General features: G+C 37.0%; 1 protein-coding gene across 4 annotated transcripts; it reads right to left on the bottom strand.

The window, feature by feature from the left end:
- Nucleotides 1-965: 965 nt before the first annotated feature.
- LCA5 (lebercilin LCA5) lies at nucleotides 966-18,630 on the bottom strand. Of its 4 annotated transcripts, none has more exons than XM_069011276.1 (9): nucleotides 18,543-18,630; nucleotides 18,186-18,270; nucleotides 13,423-13,804; nucleotides 10,408-10,937; nucleotides 8,762-8,899; nucleotides 7,405-7,501; nucleotides 6,141-6,286; nucleotides 4,133-4,271; nucleotides 966-2,368 (listed from the first exon to the last, which is right to left on the bottom strand). In XM_069011276.1, exons 3-9 carry the CDS (start codon nucleotides 13,619-13,621, stop codon nucleotides 1,563-1,565), a joined length of 2,055 nt encoding a protein of 684 aa, XP_068867377.1. In that variant the 5' UTR covers nucleotides 13,622-13,804; nucleotides 18,186-18,270; nucleotides 18,543-18,630; the 3' UTR covers nucleotides 966-1,562. The 4 variants fall into 4 exon arrangements, with proteins under 4 accessions (XP_068867377.1, XP_068867378.1, XP_068867379.1 ...); XM_069011277.1 differs by having other exon boundaries at nucleotides 18,186-18,267; nucleotides 18,543-18,626; XM_069011278.1 differs by lacking the exon at nucleotides 18,543-18,630 and adding an exon at nucleotides 18,348-18,388 and having other exon boundaries at nucleotides 18,186-18,267.
- Between the last annotated feature and the right edge of the window lie 290 nt (nucleotides 18,631-18,920).

Here is an 18,920-nt window from a genome sequence, read left to right as displayed (position 1 = left end):
AGCTTAGAAACTATACATTTGTAATGAAACAGCAGGGCACATCAGTTCAGCATGACAGTTGGAATTTGCCAGATGTTAATGAGTTGACTTGCAAAGAAACAAAACCAACCATCCCCTCCATACACTACATGATCCTTAATAACTGCAGCAGATATGTTACTATTTTATGCTTAGAGTCCTCAAGCACAGGAAATAAAAATAAACAACCCACCCCAATGTCATCTTCAGGAACAAACCACCTGCTTCCAGAAGGGCAGCACCACCCACAAGTAGGACAAGTAACCACCCAGTCACAAACACCCGCAGTGTTTACCCACAGCCCTCTCCTACCTCTTACACGACAGTAATCACCCCAAGAAGTCATTGCAGGGAAGTAACACAGAGTTAAATTCACTGCTGCTGGTTGAATTTTTTTCTGATATTCTGACATCTGCAGGCAAAATGAACCAGATAAATTCTGTGCTATTACAATGAATGTAACCGGGACTGTAAGCAAGCAGGTGAACACGAGCTGTTCTTCACTACTGAGCACCTGGTGAGAACTGTCCCACACCCTGGATCTGGATCTGTGACTAATTTTCTTTCTGAGTGAGGGGAGCAAAGAGAGTTACTGCATGATGCAGGACACCAACCTTTCTCTTCAGAAGAGCCACTGTGTTGAGCAAAATCTTGACTCAATGCATCTTTAAATTGTAAGAATTCTCTGTATTTTAGTGTGTTTTGAATCAGGCTCAGAGGGAGCATATCAGAGAAGCATTTCAAAATCTCTTGTTCTAGCAAGGAATGACCTTCCTCTTATTTTCTGGAATGTTTCTGCTAAATTCTTCATTGCCTATCTTTTTAATTTGTGTACACAGCACCAACCAGTAAATAACATCATGAGCAAAGCTGCAACCAACTCCCCCCCAGTATCAATAATATAAGAAGTCAGAACTTTGTGTTAAAGATGATCTACACACAAGAAATGTACTCAACTCATTTAATAAAACCATTTTGTTAAAAAATTACTTAGTAATGATTGGAATTTTACATAGAAAATTCAGAAATTACAAAAGATGGCATTGTATAACAAATATAATCTGAATATATGAGAAGAGTTAGACACATTTGGTAGTAAGGTCCACAAAAAACCTATGCAAAAGGAGAGAGCAGCTGTTCCTGAGTTAATTGTGCTTCTGTTGATATTCTTCTGAGATAACATGACAGCAGTGTAAAATATTCTAAGAGAATTAGTGCTAGAAATGTCTCTTCTACTCATTTCATGACTGATATTACACATGCCTTCTCCTGGCACAGTTAAGAGGTTCTCCAAGTGCCCAAGAAAGTATCTGAGGCCTAAAAGAAATACTCCAAATGAAAAGCAGTGTACTGTGAGCAGCCTACAGGTAAAAAAACCCCAAGCATCTCTCCTCTGCATCTCTCCTCTATACACATACCCATTTATGTAAATTATTCCTTCATAAGGCTTTACAATAAATCTGAAATCTTTCAAATCTATATCTAATAAATATTACATGAAAATAGTTTTTCAGTATTTACATATGAAACATACAAAAACACGATCACTGTAAGACTACTTCTTCAATTTCATCTTCTAAAGAACCAAGGGTATTAACTCCTGGCTTGTTTGTAGTATACTGAAAACGGTGTCTGTTTAGGCTTCTTCCTTCACCAAAAAGCCCATTGTCTTCTTTTACTTTGACTTTACTGTTTTTATCAACAAAAGGCTTATTACTAGAGTCCCAATCTATGTCCAAAGGTGGAGTATTATTATTTTTAGGAAGAACAATGGTACTGGCACTGCTTCCAAAGAGTTGCTCCATTAAATTGGACTTCTTTTCTTTCTTACTATCGAAACCTGCATTTTCCTTAACATTTTCTTCTAATTTGTCACTTTTTTGAGTGAGCCAACTTGGTCTCCCTGATCCTTTCCCAAACGAAGGTACATAACTACCAAATGTTAACTCACTACTTAAATCTACAGTCCTTACATTTCGTTGCTTCTGCCCTTGTGCTCTTGTGCCATCATCCTGGCTCTCCTTTACAGGAAATCCATTAGTAATCTTCCCAGGAAACTCAAAGAATGGATTAGTTTTCTCTTTTTTCTCCAGGGAATCAGATTTTCTTGCTGTATTTATGAGTGGTGCTTGGGAAGTTGGTCTCATGTTTGTTGTATTTTGGATTTCTCTATCAATTTCTTGCATTTTAGCAAGGAGGAACTCTCTTTTTCGCTGTTCCTCCAATGTTTCAGTGCTTTCTCTCTCTACTTCAGGTTTGTGGATTTCTGTCTCCATCTTTATCTTCTCTTCTTTATCCAATAAAAAGTTGCTTTCTTTTTTAATTTTGTCATATTCTTTCCTTTGCCACTCTGCAAAAATGTTTGAACAATATTTAAAATGTTTTAATTTTAAAATATCCTTATAAGATTTTGAAAACAATGCAAGCAAAAGCCATTGAGTCTTTAACATGCTCTTCCATGCATAATGTCATTTTCCTGCTGCAAAAATAAATTCTTAAAAAAATTACAACTAAATCCAGTCCCAATTCTCTGATGAGATATAAAAGTTTATTGTCATCTTCCAAAGGCATTAGGACATTACCCATGTTTTAGAATTTTCAAAGCAATTTGATTTCTGCCAATTGCCTTCCCATTTCCTGAGTATGAATCAAAATGAATCCAACATTACTGATTTTAACAGTTCTGACTTGCACAGTACTTTATTTTTGTCATTACCACTGACATTAGGGCAGTCCTGGGATATATGTGTGGGTTCTTTTTTTTTTCATAAAGGCAACTATTTCTGTGAAGCTATCAGGACTCAAAGTCATAGGAGTCATCACCTGTTTCAAGCAGTAAACGATTTAAAATACACTGCATCAGCTGCATATAGAAAAGACATTTACATGAGTGTTCTGTGCATCACTGCATGGACTCAGAATGAGTGTGCACAGCTACGAAGGAACACCAAAGGCAGCAGCAAACCAGCACCTTAGAGACGGAACCTAGAAATGCTTATGTGTAGAAGAAAGGGGAAGCTTCTCAAATATTTCTCTCTTCAAAATACTTTTTCCCCAAGATAATAGATGTGTATTTGGCCAAAAGTTGAAAATGGCCTCTCCAACCTACTGACACTTGCCTTTGAACACTTTACTCAAATTTCTGACTTAGGCTTTCACAGAGTTCTATGTTATCTACTGTACTTTGGCTCAGGCTTTCAGAAACAACTGCAATAGTTCAGTTAATATATTTAACAGAAATACTTTTTCAATAGAAGATCGTTATACAAGTTAAGTAAAGAGCCATGTTTCTCTTTGTAAGGTAGGGAAAATACCAGCTAATACCCTATGATGGGTAAGTGGTTAAATCATCTTGTTCAGAGACATAAAATCAGATTCTTGGCTTATGTAAGTTGTGATAGAAGATTTTTCACAGATTTTACCTCTGAAAGCAGCTATAAATTTTTAGAATTCTTGTCATATAGAACAAGTACTATTGTTCATTAACTATAATCACTGAAAGAGTTCTTTAACATGACAGGGTGTGGTCCACCTAAAATACTTGATATTGATTTGTGCATGTAAGACGTTAAGATGCTGTGAAAACCAAATGAATAAAAAAGCGGTATTAAAATATAATGACAGAAAGTGACATTTCCAAATATCCACACCAAATGATTCAGATAATTGGACCTGAAAAGAGAAACTAAAATTTCAAATTATATAAGGCAGTAGAAAGTACTGGAAAAAAAGGCTATATAAAGGAAAACAGATTTGTTCTACAATAGTAAAAATCTACTTCCTACCTCAATAACATTGAGCAAGTCAGAGATAACATCAGCATTTACCTTCTATGTCATTCTTGTTTTGTAAAGCACAATCTCTCAGACTCCAATGCTTTTTTGTGGACAGCATATTTTGCTGCTGCATACTTAATCACTGCTAAGTACAGGGCACAGATTATTCTATATCCTCTATTTCTTTCTGATTCTTCTTTGCATAATGTAACTGAAAATAATTTTCCACTGTAGTGATCTCTGCAAAATCATTTTGCTCTTCTCACCCGAAACCAGCAGCCTCACTTGATTAGTATTCTACAGTGCATTTTTCAGCCTTCAGCTGCCCATTTCCTTACCGTCAGGAAGTTTGGGAACCCTCTCCTCTAAAGACTGTATTTCTTGAAAATGTTTCAGTTCCTCTTCCCTCTCCCTGTCTTGGTCTTGTCTTAGGAGTTCTGTTTGTTCTTTCCATCCTTTTTCTTGAGCTTCTTTTTCCTGAAATAAATGAATAGAAAATTGAAGCTGATGGGGAAAAACAAGCAACCAACCTAACAAAATCATAAGAACTTCCATGTCATTCTGAAATCACATTCTTACTGCCAAACATAAAATGAATAAGTCACCTAAAACCAAACCAGCTCTGACAACCCAGGGGTTTGCCCCCAAAATATTATCACCTCTAGTATACTTTATACACTTGAAACAAAATGAATAGACAATCAACTCTGTCTTGTATTACACATTTCAGGGAAGTTGCAGTTCCAATGCCATAAAGCAAAATTATCACTCTCAGGGTAGTTCTCTTTAGAAACCAGAAGTTGTCTTCTTCAAGGAGTTTAATAGAAGGCCACATTTCATCACCTTACTCTTTTTTAACAAGCAAGCAATTAGTTGCCCTCTACTTGCACAATCTGACCTTTTAACTCAAACGAGTGGGTTGTAGATTCAATTTCATTTTGGTACTTAAATTTATAGAGTATTAAGTAACAAACAATCAAAGAGAAAGGTTTAATCTCAGATGACAATTTCAGCTAGTGACTATACAGACATATATATAAAAGGCAAGAACAAGAACCTGCAGAAAATATATTAATAGCAGCATCAAAAATCACCAACACAGAAAAGTAGTGGCAATGAAGTGAAGAGAAAGTCAGCATAGTCCAACACATGGGAGTTAACTTTGTAGGTTGTGCTTATTTTAGAACAAAATAAACTTCTAGACTAAAAATACCCTTCTAAGAGAAATAGCTACTACTTAATGAACAAAGAAAAGATGACTGTTAGCCAAAAAACCTTCAAGTATTTTCCCTTCATTTACAAGGTTATCAATTTTATATTAAAAAATTAAATATGTAAGGAGATGGTGGCCAGGTACTTAAAATGCTTGACTTTAAAAACTGACAAAAGTACAGACTACCCAAATCTAATTTACATTATTTAAAGCAATAGCCACATAGAGAATACAGAGTTGGGCTCCATGAGCTGCACTTGTACCAACTGTCTGGTTCTGTAATTCACACACCCAAGCAGAGACTGGAAGAATACATTAAACGACATCTGTAGTTACAGAAAGGGTTTGGGAAGAGGGAACACACAAATGAAACTGCCATGAAAAAACTTCAGCCCTAACAGGAAACCAGCCAAGACCATCCTCAGAGCATTATTTCTGAAAAAAAGTTCTAGCCTCATGTAATCAGAATTTGTACAATTTGTAGCAGAATCTGTATCATTCTGATTTGTAATACCTTACAAATCTCTGTTTTTAGCCTGGGGTGACAAAAGTATAAGTAATACTTCTAATGGTACTATTATCTACTAAAAAAGGGAAATGGAAAAACAAATAAACCCAAACATATTGACACAGCTGGAAAACCAGAATAAATACCAGCACTGTGACAATAAGAGGAAGCTTTAGATTTATGCATTGTGAAGTAATTCTGGAAAGTAAAAGAAACCATAATTAAGACCAAAGAGAAAACCGAGAGAAGGCAGCCATCACTGTTCAACAGATTGCTTAAATAAGCATTAGAAACAAAGAAAAAGGGTGAAAACCAAAATGAAGTCTTAAAAACTTCAAAGTAGTAGCAGTGGCAGGAAAAAAAAAATTGAGCTAATGGCTCTCACTAAGACAAGAGAATATGATAAACTCATAAAAATTGAGTTTATTTCTAGAAAGGTAGAAAGAAAGTTGTCTTAAAGAACAGAATGTTTTTGAAATATATCTATTTTGTACATATATATATATATGTATTTTCTATACATTTACACTTGTATATTTACACATTTTATAAAATATAAGCTCTGCATTATACAAACTGATAGGTGAATTATCTGGACTGGGTCTCAAATTTTTATGGAACTTACTATTTTAGGAAGAATTCCTTCTTTCTTGTTTACTGTGTTACCACAGACAAGTTCTGATTCTGGAAGAAGTTCTGCTGGTGAGAAGTATCCACTGGTTTGTATACCTTTTGTGAGCTGTGGTCCCTTTTTAATATTTTGGTTGCTGGCTGTAGAAAATACAAACTAATTAAATTGTGTTTTCTCTGGAAAATATCCTGCTATATACCTGTCTCTCATTTCTCATGATTTGCAGCAAACAAGACTGTATTGAAGTCAATGGAAGTGGAAAGTATTGATGAGTTTCACACGGTTGTTTTCAGCATCTGTAAAACCTAATCATAAAAAAATATGCATGCAAAAATTCTACTGAAAAAGTAATTTAAACTCCACTTTAATGCTACTTATAGGGTCATTACAGTGTACTGAGTATTAGTTAAAAAGCCCCACAAAATATCTCACTCATCTTACTGCCTGTCACAGAATCAAACTCATAAAATTAAAATTCACTTACTTGAATCTTTGAAACACATACATTTATCTCTATGGAATGACATTAAAAAAAATCTGAACCTAAAATGGAATAATAGTAGAGCATCTATAATAAAATGAGCAGCAGACAAACTGTTTGAAATACTGGCATTAAATATTTAAAACAGTCCCATAAATTTCTGCTTCTTCTGACAAGTAGATTCTACTGATCCAGTGAAAATAGTCTAAGTACACACACAGACACACACGTGTTTATGTGGGTAGGATAAGGTTTGAGACTTGTCACACCAGAAGAAATCACTGTACTGATACTTTTAGATTATGTTCTGGGACATATATACTCTGAGGAAAAAATGAGTGCAGCTCATCTGACAGACAATACATTTGAGTTAGTAAAAAATAAATAAAACAGATCACCAAAATATTCTTAGCAGTGAAGACACATATTTTTAAAGCCTCTGTAATTTATTGTCAAGTAGACATCTATCATCTATTGGAGATTTTACTAACAATCTTCCTCTCCTCCTTTACCCATGAACTTCTGGTATGAAAGGAGTTAAAACTGCTGTTTGGTGAAGTTCTGTGTTCTGGCTCTGCTGCAGTTACAGAAGAGTCAAAAAACCACTGTGCCCTTCTTTGTAACCAGTGCTGTGTTGAAAGAAGTGCAAAAAGATAAGTGTGCTTGAACAAGCAGCATCAGGGTTGAGCACTGAGTGGCATGAAAGGTATAACCCAGCTGAGACATTTCAAAATGATGCTACTAATTTTTCTGCTTTTATTGCTTTATACGAGTTACCTCTTTTTCTTTGTACAATATCCGTGTCTTTCCTAGGTGATGACTTCAACATACGATTAGCATATATATTTTTTGCTTCAAGTTCTCTTTCTTTTTCCTGTGAATCAAAGAGGTAAGTATAAAATTGAGTTATTAGTATTTAATTTACTAGTCACTAGCAAAGCTGTAAATTAAATTAGATATGGTAAATAGAAACAGAATAAACAATTGTTTAATCCAATGTTTTAAGGAAAACAATCACATTCCTAACTCTGTTTATGATGTGAGAAAGCAGACCACTTTCTCCCCACCAAAAACTCCTTATTAAAATATTATAGGGGAAAAAAAAGCAGCTCTCCGCAGTGAAAATAAAACTAAATGCCAGTGTTTCCATAAACATGAACAGGACTTACACCATGTGTATAGATTGCACAACTGAATTTTAAGTGTTGTGAAGAGTTAAACATTTCAATGCAAGCAATGATACTTGCCACAGGGCATGTCAGTATTGGGGAGCAGAGGCCCACTGCATCATAGAGGCATACTTCTCTTGTAGCACACTTACTGAATAAAATACAGAAATGAACAGTGAGTTATCAGAATTGATCTGATAATGGAAAGGTTTTCAAACTGTAAACTCTCCACTAACAAATCAGGCTTAAAACACATCCTCTAAACAAGTACATTTTAGAGGTACTAACACTACTGCTACTTGCTGGATAGCTGGGAATGTGGCGAACTGGTGCATCTCCAACATATAACAAGATTTGAGACTTGGAAGTCTCAAATTCAAGAAAAATTCTCCCAGAAACTAAGTACTTTAGCTCGAATCTCGCTTACTTTTTTTCCTAAAGATAAACTAAGTAGAACATAATAATATTTTAAGAACTTTTATTAAGAGTTTGGGCAACAATGATGGTGGTGTGGGGTGCAAATAAACGTTTGCACAAATTTAGCAACACATGTGGATATCACAAACACATTACATTAATCTTCATGCAAACCTACTGTAATGCAAGTATATTAGTAATGAAGTACTATTTACACCTGCAGATTTAATTTTAAATTCAAGCCTTCAAAACCTAATTTTCCAGTAGATTTTGTGGTTTATTCTTGGCTTGGCTATGTATTTGATCTTGCTTTTCTTAACTAGTGCTAACAATAATGATTTACACAGAGACATTCCTGTTATAAACACTGTAGGGTCAGAGCACAGAACATTTCAATTTAATGCAGGAAAAGAACTCACACGTGGTATATAATTAAGTGCACATCAGAGAGTGCAGTCACTGGTAAACTACTCAAACCTGATTACAGATACTTCTAAAGATAAAATCCCAGTACATGGTTAGCAGCTTCTATTCCTTTCACATTTTACCTTCAGCTTCTGATTTAGATGATTAAGCTCTTCTTGGAGAACTCTGTTTTCCTCTTGAGCCTCGTACAACTTTTTTTTCTTTGAATGTAACTCTCGTTGAAAACTGCTACCACTTAATTCAAGATTTCTTTCCAGATCCTTCAATTAAAACAAAATAGTATTTTTTAATAACAGAAGTAATTTTTAAGGTCAAGTTACTTAAATAAAATTACAGTAAACCAGTGTCTTGGGTTTAGATATGGGCTCGACCATTGCTGTAACACTGAATACATTTAAACCTTTAATCCTAATTTTGAGGGGGCAAAGCACCTGCAGATGCTGCAGCTCATCCTTTTGAGTATTGAGAGGTGATTCAAGGACATAACAGAAACTCACTCTACTTTCTGCAAGGCTCTTGCCACAGTGGACCTCTGGATCTCTAAGACATATCTCCTACTGATGGGCAAGAGAGAGAATTCTTCCCTGAAAATGCAGGATTATAAAGAAGAAAACAAGAAAGAATTTTTAACCTTTCTAGTAGACACTAGCTTGTGGTTATGATTTCAGTTACATGCCCTTGTCTTGTAATAGCTGTTTTAAGTGAAGCTGTGTTGGTGAAAGAAGGAAAAAAACTAGAAGAAAATCCCTTACTTTTTAAAGCATGATTCATTTTAACACGATCCAGTACTACAAATGCTGAAATACCTAATCATAAAAGTACAGATGACAGATGGTGACACTACAGGATGAGGTACTTTGGCTAACTCAGCCATTTATATCTTGGTACTTTGGGATTATTTTATGAAAGCTTAGTTTCCAGCTTAATCCTTGGATTTCCAGATCTATTATCTCTGTAATGTAATTTAGGTTTAATTACTAATATAGACACCAAACCTTAAATCCATCTTAATGACATAATTTAAGCTTAGTATAAAATTTATATATTATATATAAAATATCTACTATCAAAATTGTACAACTACCAAGAAATTTAATATTGTTAACATAATTTTTAAGTAAAATGAATTTATAGACATATTTACAGTGTAGACATGCTTAGACATATTTACAAAAACATAAACATTTTTGCTGGACTAAATTAAAATACATTGGACAAATTTCTTATAATGGATACCCATAAAAAGGTCTAAAGATTATTTCAGTATTTAAAAAACATGCTGTAATTTTGTCCAGCTGAGCTCTTAGATGTGCAAAATAGTGGACAATCAAACACTGTATGAATGCTGTTCAAAAATTGAAAAAGAATGACTGTATTATTTTTTTTTAGAATTTTAGTGTAAAGTTCCCTAAATACCCAGAAAATTTTACAAATTGTTTCCCTCCAAAAGGAGAAACTGGATTGCATAAAGCTCTATTACAGCTGCATGCACTTTGGAAACGTTATTGCTGGTATAAAAACACTTAAAAGCACAAATCCACAGGATATATTCTGACAAAACAGGCTTAATTTGTAAACAGAAATTTGAATGCACAACCACCTCAAGTGGAACTATACAATCACCTTGGAAATAATTTACTTGATTCTACTTATGGGTAAAACCAAAAAATACTGGTTTTCTATTTGCTCCACAGCTGTGTAAAATTACAATTAATTGTGGTAAGAAATATCTGTACCAGAATTTCTTACAAAAAGAAAGTCATCCCACCTTAATTCTTTTTTCCCTGTCCTCCAGCTTGCTCTCTGCTAAGGCTAGTTTCTTTGCCAGGTCATCTCTTTCAGCAAGGTGTTTATCTGCAGACAGCTTTTTCAGTTTCTGCAAGACAGTTTTTTTCCTGTACAGTTCATCTTCTGTATCTTTCAGCCGTCTCTCAGTTGCACGTTCTCTCTCCTGAGATTTTCGTAGGCGCTCCCTTAATATTCTAATCTCATTGTTGTGCCGAGCAAGGAGCTGAGAGATTTCGTTTTCCGTATCTTCAAACTTATTCAAGGCTTTCTCCTGCCTGTGCTGAAGCCTCTTCAGTGCCCTGTTTTCCTTTTGCAGCTCATCCAGTTTGATGTGGAGTTCAGTCAGTTCATTTCGGAGCTCATTGATTTTCAGCAGTCTAGCAGAAAGAACTCTTTTTGTAACAAGATCTATATCTTTTGCAGGAGAATCCCTAGTGAGGCTCTGGGAACGGAAGCCCCACCGTGTCCCTCTTTTGCTTGGTGCATATTTGGAATCCAATTTCTTTGTTGCTGAGAGAGGAAAAATAAAAAGCATGTTTACTGTTAGACAATGCAGTTTGTCTATTCAGACATCCTTCTTGGAACCAAGCTCTGCCTGAAACAATCATACAATACTAAGCAGAGATGGTAGCTTTCAAACCAGACAATAAAAGGCATATATATGATAGAGTTATGCTCCTTTTGATAGCTGAAAAATGGAGATTTATGTCTGTGATCTACTGTAGGAGGTAATAACTGCAACCATTAATATAGGACCCTTGTAAAGTAATCATCTGCAAATCGTATCAGAAATAAGAGTCATGTTTTGTTAATATTTGATATTGTTTATTAAAATGGTTTAGAAATACTATAATGCATACAAAATTATCACATGCTTTTAAAATGGCAACAATTAGCTGAGCATTAGCTAGTTATGTATTATGCAAGATGAAATTCTCCCAGACAAATGCAGTAGTATTTTCAAATCCAGCTGCCATGCTTACAGACAAAACAGCAGATTTCAAAGGCTCAATGCAAAAAGCCTCCAAAGCGAAATTATAAATCCCATGAAAATTCAGTTCTCCCTGAATAATTTATTCTTGTATCACAAGTTATTTTCCACACAGTATTCTCCTTTGATTACTTGTATGCACCACTTGCATTCCTATTTATTACTATTATTATTATTTTATTGTCATTCCCACACATAAAAGCTGAACATTTTGTTTCTATCTTCTGTGCCTCTCATGCCACGCTCAAAGAATGAATCATATAATCCACTAAAAATATCTCTTAAAACAACTGAATTAATAGAGGGTGCATAATTCTTTAAGGTACATCAGTGTTCGAAAGAAGTACACTGAGCAGCAGTTTGTAATTCTGGCTTGAAAGCTGGGATACAGCAATAGTGCAGTTACCTACACACAGACAGTGAGTGTGTGTGACAGCAAAGTCTTCCTCCCCTTTGCCACTCACCATGTTTCTACTCTACTGAGAATACTTATCAGCAAAAATAACAGCTTAAAAATATCTTCTTATCATTTCCTATAGACATTTTGCAAAAATACTCATTCATTTTCTGCTCGGCGCTCATTTTTTCCACAGCTTGAGCAAACAAAAGAAGGTGTGTTTTTTTCCTGTACAAAGACCATTTATGTCACATTCAGGTGTGAAAAGATTATCTAATACATGCACTGCAGGAATGATGCCACTCCTATCACCAACTAAGGGAGTTCCCATTAACCCTAGACTTCCAGCCCCTATAAGAATTTCTCCTTATTTAGGGCAAACATGAAATTCCACTACCAAGTTTGTACTTTTGATCATATAGTTAAACTGGGGAATAGTGTATTCCAAGACAGTGTAATATGACATTCACAATACCTTCATGTAATTATTATCTTCAATTCTGGCTATGTAATCAAAGAACTGGTCACACATTGGCCCCCTCCAAATTAAACAGCATGGTGGAACTGCAGTTTCTGGTTCCCAGACAGCTAACCCATGACTACCATGGAGGAGATGCCACTTCTGAACACAGAGAAGCTCAGCAAAATAATAGTTGCACCAGGACTCCCACACTGTCAAGAAACTAAAGAGATACATTCGCTGTTCAAATTAAAAACTTAAGGTCAGACCTCCTGGCACAGCCTAGACTGTAACATTGACCAAGTGATTCACACAATATCAAACACTTGTGAATGAACTAGAACACCTGCCCAAGAAAGGAAGGACATGCTAAGACTTCACCAAAAACGGTACACAATTATTTAGAACAAGCTGTCAAAGTGTGGCAGAAAGCCTTCACAGCCCTATTTCAGCCCAGGGCCTGCATAACCATTCTCTCCTTTTTTGCAGGGATGTTCACCTCTCCACAAACTGTATCAAGAAAGCAGCCTGTATCTGTGAGAGAGCTCAAGGTGGAGTTATGTCATCTCAAATTGGAAATATTTTACCCTCAGGGAAGAAGCAGGAAAAACTTTCTTTTGAATCTCCATCTAAACCCAACTTTCATCAAAAACACTTTCTCTTTTTTTGCCACATTAGTAGTCTTTTGTTTCTTTGTTGAAAGTCACAGTATTATCCTGTAAAACGGAGTCAACTGGACTTCCACAAGACAGATATCTGCAGGTTATTTGATCAGGGAAATTTTAACAATTGTCTCCCTTTTACAGATTGCATAGTAAGGACTTGCCTTGGGTTCTTGGCCTTGAGATTTTTGTCACTGACAAAAACCAAGCATCAGCATGATTCAACAGAATGCTGGTACAAAAGCCATATTCACTTGTTAAGAAAATTATGAAGAATTCTGAAAATCACCAAAATTCATCCTTATGCAGGAGTGGGTTAATTTCAGTTTTCAATGGAGCAGCTACTGTCTACCTGCCATCTGTAACATAATTCACATGAACTGTATTTGTAGATGCTCATAATGCTAGTTTCTCACTTTTGAGTTTTCAAAGATAATTAAGTCTTTGGAGCAGTTACAAAACAGCAATTTCTGCTACCTACCTACCTTGGTAGTGCAACAGGCTGTTTGAAGTCTGTGTTTTGTGATGTCTTTTTTCTTGGCTTGTAGATGGAGAGCTTAGTGCTGGCGACTGGCTGGATGAATGAGATGCATTACCTTCATCTGAATAATAAGAGTCACTATTTTTATCCTCATCTGATTTCCTCTCCTGTTCAGAATCTGGGCTCCTTACTCTTTCTCCCATTTTTCAGATTTAATGGCTTTCCAGATTTTTCTCAAAGATTGTTCATTTTGGCACAAAGGATCTTTCAGTTGTTGCAATGGCAGCAGTTGGATTATTTCCTCTGGTTTATCATCTTCATCTCCAAGCACGAGATCTCTGCAGTTCAGTTCAGCAAGCAGCAGTTATCATTCAGAATGCATTTTTCTGTAACAATTTAGAGAGAAAAAATGAGAATGGTTTTGCTAAGAAAGAAAGTTGTTTAAGAAACAAAGGTAAAAACCCTGTAAAATAATTCATAATTCCTATAACCTTATGCTACATGCTGTGCTACCTATTGTTTATATTAGTAATTATATTTATATTAATTATTTATATTGAATGTGACAGACATCACTCTAGGAATGTTACTAATATTACATTCATAGTCTGAGGTACTTCAATCCCAAAAAAGAAATCAGAATATTAACACACCTAAATCTAGAATAAGACACTACTCTCAAGTTAGAGAATGGAAAAGAAGAATTCGGAAAACAAAACAGAAAAAAAAAGAAAGCTTGTTGATACTCAGGAAACTAATTTAGACATGTTTTAAAACTTTTTAACCAAATGAATTAACAACTTGTGTGACTAGAATTAAGATATTTGTAAAATTGGACTAAATCTTCCATTTCTCAATTTCTGACATTCCAATGATGTTAAATAATGTGCTTGAAAATAAATTGTCCCATTTGCCTGGAAAATACCCAGTCCCTAAACCCTAATGAGACTGTACCTATCTATCACAATCTTCATCCTGTGAAGTACTCTCATATTCTACAACATCTGGTGCTTCATACCTTTAAGGACTGGCCAGAGCACACACATTTGTGTCATGTATTTATACATCTATATCTACATATACACACACCCTCTTATATCTGATAAGAGAGACCACACCACCAGTACATGATAAACATTACACCTGAAGCAGGTATAAAATGAGAAGGACTGCTCCTGCAGCCTATCTTTTGATGCAAACTGAAAAATCCTATCATCTCAAGGTGAAATCACCCCACTGTATATTTGGAGACACTTCCTGAGAATGTAATGGAGCAAATAAATTCAAAATTTTCTTCACCTTCTCAGTCAAAACAATTTTCTCTGCAGTTCAGGAAGTGTTTTACTGACGATGCTCAGCCTCCCTCGTCTTTTGCCTCTCTCACCACTCTTGGCAGCTTTCAAGCTTAATTTCACCATCTCTCTTTTCAATCCAACTTTGAGATATCAGGCCTCTAATGGGTGAATAAATAGGACTTGCACCAGAGCCCATCAATTCTACCTGTTGAATGACATAACTTCCTAGCTAATTTCTAAATGGCAAAGCAAATTACACACAAAAAAATTCAGCTGCTTTCAGTCAAAACTGCTCTATGCTGCAGGACATTCAACATACCTGTAAATTTTTCACTATATTATTTCCCAATAAAATAAACTTGGCCTGCTTCTCAGCCTTCACTGCCTACACATGCCTTATTGCATAGCCAAGCAGAACAGAAATGTCAGCTGCCAATATAGTTTTCATTACAAATTCAAGCTTTCTGGCTCAGTTCACGGTTAGCACAACTCTGCCTCCAGTGACTGGAATCCATTTGGCCTCATAATCTATAGAGAAGGAATTAGAGGAATAAACATCCTATCAGGTTTCTAAACTGGGAAGATGCTTGGAAATTAATACTGAAGTACCTGGAAAAGAGTATTTTTTCATTACTTAGGAAGTAACTTTCCAAAATAATGGTTTTTAAACACCTAAATATTTTCAAAGTGGTCCAAAAAATTAGATGCCTAAAACTTATGTCAAAGGATTCTGATGAAAACTAAAATTTCACTGCAAAGCCTAGAAAGTAACTAAGCTATTACCTGAGACCACCTGTCCTAGAGATTGCTAAACACATGCTGGAAGGTATCATTATTGTGAACATTCAAATGATCAGGAATGATTGTTCTTTTTCCTTACAAGATAATGGAGTTATTAAAATTATTTCAAAAGATATACCTAATCATAACTGTAACTAAGATCATGTAAGAATACTAGAACATATCAGGGTGCTTCCCTACTCCCAAACAGTTCCTTTCCTAACTCCTGGCCCCACAAACACCTGTGCAGAATTGATGTTATTTTGCTCCTTGAAGAGCAAACCAAGCCCAAACAGGCAGAGTTTTGGGGACAATCTGTTCTCTAGAGGATGCACAGACAAGACTGAACCAGGTCTGTCTCCACAGGACAGAATTTCAGGGAATGCAAAAAAATAGAAACCAATATATTTATACTAAAGTACTAAAATAATATGACATATAAAAATAGTACTCTGGAGGCACAGATCTCATATCCTTACACTCAGGGAAAGCATAAATGCCTACAGTTCATGTCTAATTATATATATAAAACAAGAGCACTCACTTTCATGTACCAACTTAAAGCTCATCAGTTATTTTATAGCCCCACAAGAGTTCACTGAAGAGGCAATAATCTTTTTGAAGAATGCTTTTCATAACTCAATGTGTTTAAAACAAACAAATTGTAAGAACTGGAGGATTAGAATTATCCATCACTTCTGTGCTGGATATTCCCCACTTTTGAGAATATTTTGCTAAGTATCATTTTGACATACAGCAACATAAATGAACAGAAATTGTCAATGCATTCTGGAAGTACTTGAAAAGCAATGGAATGAAAACAAATTGAAAAAGGTAAAACAAAGAAAGCTCCCTTGAGGACTCACCAAAAACATCTTTTGGATCTTCAAATGGTTTTCAGTTTTATAAACTGGTAATATTATAATATTTTCCATACACAAAAAGAAATCTTAGTCTGTGAAGTCTTGCCAAATTATTTTTTCCACCAGTTTATAATGCAATTTGATTAACAAAAGAATGCACAGTTTATCCTGAGAACAAAAGAATCACTAGGATATTCAAGTTTTACTTCAGTGACCCTAAGGACTGTTTAATTAAGAAATGTTTTGGTTCCCTGACGTCTCAATTGTTACAAACTAGTTTGAGTTGATTATAAAGCAAGTTTAACTTATGTGAATAAGATCCACAAAGATATCTATTTTCCCCTTGTATATTTAATAAGTTGTGAGGAGTGAAAAATTGTGGGTTAGCAGTGGGTCTAGTAAGCTGCACCATCACCACAATCCCAAGCCTTTCCCCTCAAAAGCAGGTATGTTTTTAGAAGCCTAATGAACCAAGATCACATCAATATAGAGTGGCTGAAGTAAATCTGGGACTTGCACAAACTTTACAAAGAGGTTTTTTTTCCCCAGAATTTCATACTTCTTCACTTCTATCTGTTGCTATTATTTACATATATTATATTAAAAACATGTTTTTCATTACAAAAACCAATCAAATACTGGGTCACTGCAAAGGACATGACAGACAAAAGTGAGAACAGAAAACAACTGCAACAGTGACAGGAGATTCCCTATTACTCCTAAGAAAATCACAGAAAGAGAAACGGAACCACTGGATTACAGGTATTATTCAATAGACAGAAACGAAAATTACTTAGCTATCCTTCTCATGCAGTGCACCCAGAGCTCAGTTCTGTAGTGCAAGACTCATGAAACTTTTTATGTCCTTTTCAGTATTAACACCCTTCCAAGACCAGGGGAAGCTCAGTGCTTTTGCTGGTCACCGAATGGCACTTCCCCCGTACAAACACTGACCTCTAACGGCCTGCTCAGTTCTTCCACCTATTCTGAGACAGGGACAGTGTAAGAAAGCCAGCTTCAGACAAGTACAAAAAACATCAACCCAAATTACTGAAGTGCTGAACCTAAGAGCAAAGAATAATTTCAAAAGAAATGAATCTCCTTCTTCTCCCTGCATCCATCTTTTCCATATCCAAATACTGTAGTTTTTCCAGAAGAGAGCTGAGCAAAATAATTTACTTTTATGACATCCAAACATACTGAGTGATGAGCCTTAGTGAGGATTAAGTATAACTTCATTAGGTACGGCAGCTGCTGACTTAACTGTATGCATTTCTTCTAGGTTTACTAGCTTTTCACAAAATCACAGAATCAATTAGGTTGGAAAAGACCTCTGAGATCATCAAGTCCAACCTATGATCGACCATCAGCACATCAATTAAATCATGGCACAACGTGCCATGTCCAGTCTTGCCTTAAACACCTCCAGGGATGATGACTCCACCAGCCTGAGCAGCCCATTCCTATGTTTAATCACCTTTTCTTCGAAGAAATTCCTCCTAATCTCCAACCTAAACCTCCCCTGGCACAGCTTAAGACTGTTGTCTTGCCCTGCATTTTGGTGAATTAAAACGCTGTGTGGTTTTAAAAGCCAATGTTACGTTTACCTGACTCTGTCACAGTAAACCTCAACGTTACTTGTGTCAGATCTCAAAATGAAGAAGCTGCTCTAAGTCCCAGGTCAGAAATGAGGAAATGGCACTTCAGACAGAGCGCATGCAGGCCAGTCCTACAACGGCGAGGAGAGATTATGTTTCTAAATCAGACTCCATCGCGGAGACCCACGCCGGCGCTCATTCGCACCCGCACCCCGCTGTGAGCGGACTTACCTAGTGCAGCGCAGCCACCGCCGAGGGCACCCCTCCGGTTCCCGAAGTGCGGGCAGGCAGCTTTCCTTCACTCAGCGGAGACCTTCTTAAAGAACATATCGAACGTTATTTTCAATCAGCACTTCGCTACGGCACATTTTAAATGCGATCACCGAAACCTACATACACTCCATTACTTCGGAGGAAAGGAACTCAATACCAGTGGCCCGAGACCTTTCGGAGGCCAATCCCAGGCCTAGGCCCGGGCCCGTTCCCAGCTCCCAAAGAAACACGGTCCCGCGGCGGTCCTGTCCCACCCCCGGGCCGCTCCCTCCGCCCCGCCATGTCCCCGCCGGCCCCGGCCCGTCCCGGCGGTACCTGCCCGGCCCCTCGGCCCGCCCGGAGAACGCGCCGACGGTTGCCGCGCTACGCTTAAAGGGGCCGCGCGGCGGCCATTGACAGCGGCTGCCCGGCAACGGCCGGCGGCGAGGAGGCGGGCTCTCGTCGTCAGCCATTGGCTACCCGCCCTGCCAGCTCGGCGACAGCCGCTCTTCCCATTGGCGGGAGGCTGAGTTCCCGCTGCTGATTGGCTGAGGCGCGGCTACAGGGGCTGTGTCGGGGGGCTGAGCCCTGCGGCGCTGCCTCTCCGAGACGCGGTGCCCCGGTGGCGCCTGCAGGGGGCGCTGCGGGCCGGGCCCGGGGCGGGGGAGCCCCGTCGAGCTCCCGCCCGAGGAAGGGATGGAGCTCAAGTGCTGT

Source organism: Aphelocoma coerulescens, chromosome 3 (assembly GCF_041296385.1).
Source record: "Aphelocoma coerulescens isolate FSJ_1873_10779 chromosome 3, UR_Acoe_1.0, whole genome shotgun sequence".
Lineage (NCBI taxonomy): Eukaryota > Metazoa > Chordata > Aves > Passeriformes > Corvidae > Aphelocoma > Aphelocoma coerulescens.
This window is presented reverse-complemented; position numbering and strand designations above follow the sequence as displayed.

Excerpts from the sequence above, each read along its gene's own strand:
- LCA5 (XM_069011276.1), bottom strand. The coding sequence starts at position 13,621 with ATGGGAGAAAGAGTAAGGAGCCCAGATTCTGAACAGGAGAGGAAATCA. Across the intron at positions 8,900-10,407 it reads ACAGGGAAAAAAGAATTAAG|GATCTGGAAAGAAATCTTGA; the intron begins GTGGGATGACTT and ends TTTTAATTGAAG. Across the intron at positions 7,502-8,761 it reads ATCTAAATCAGAAGCTGAAG|GAAAAAGAAAGAGAACTTGA; the intron begins GTAAAATGTGAA and ends TTTGATTCACAG.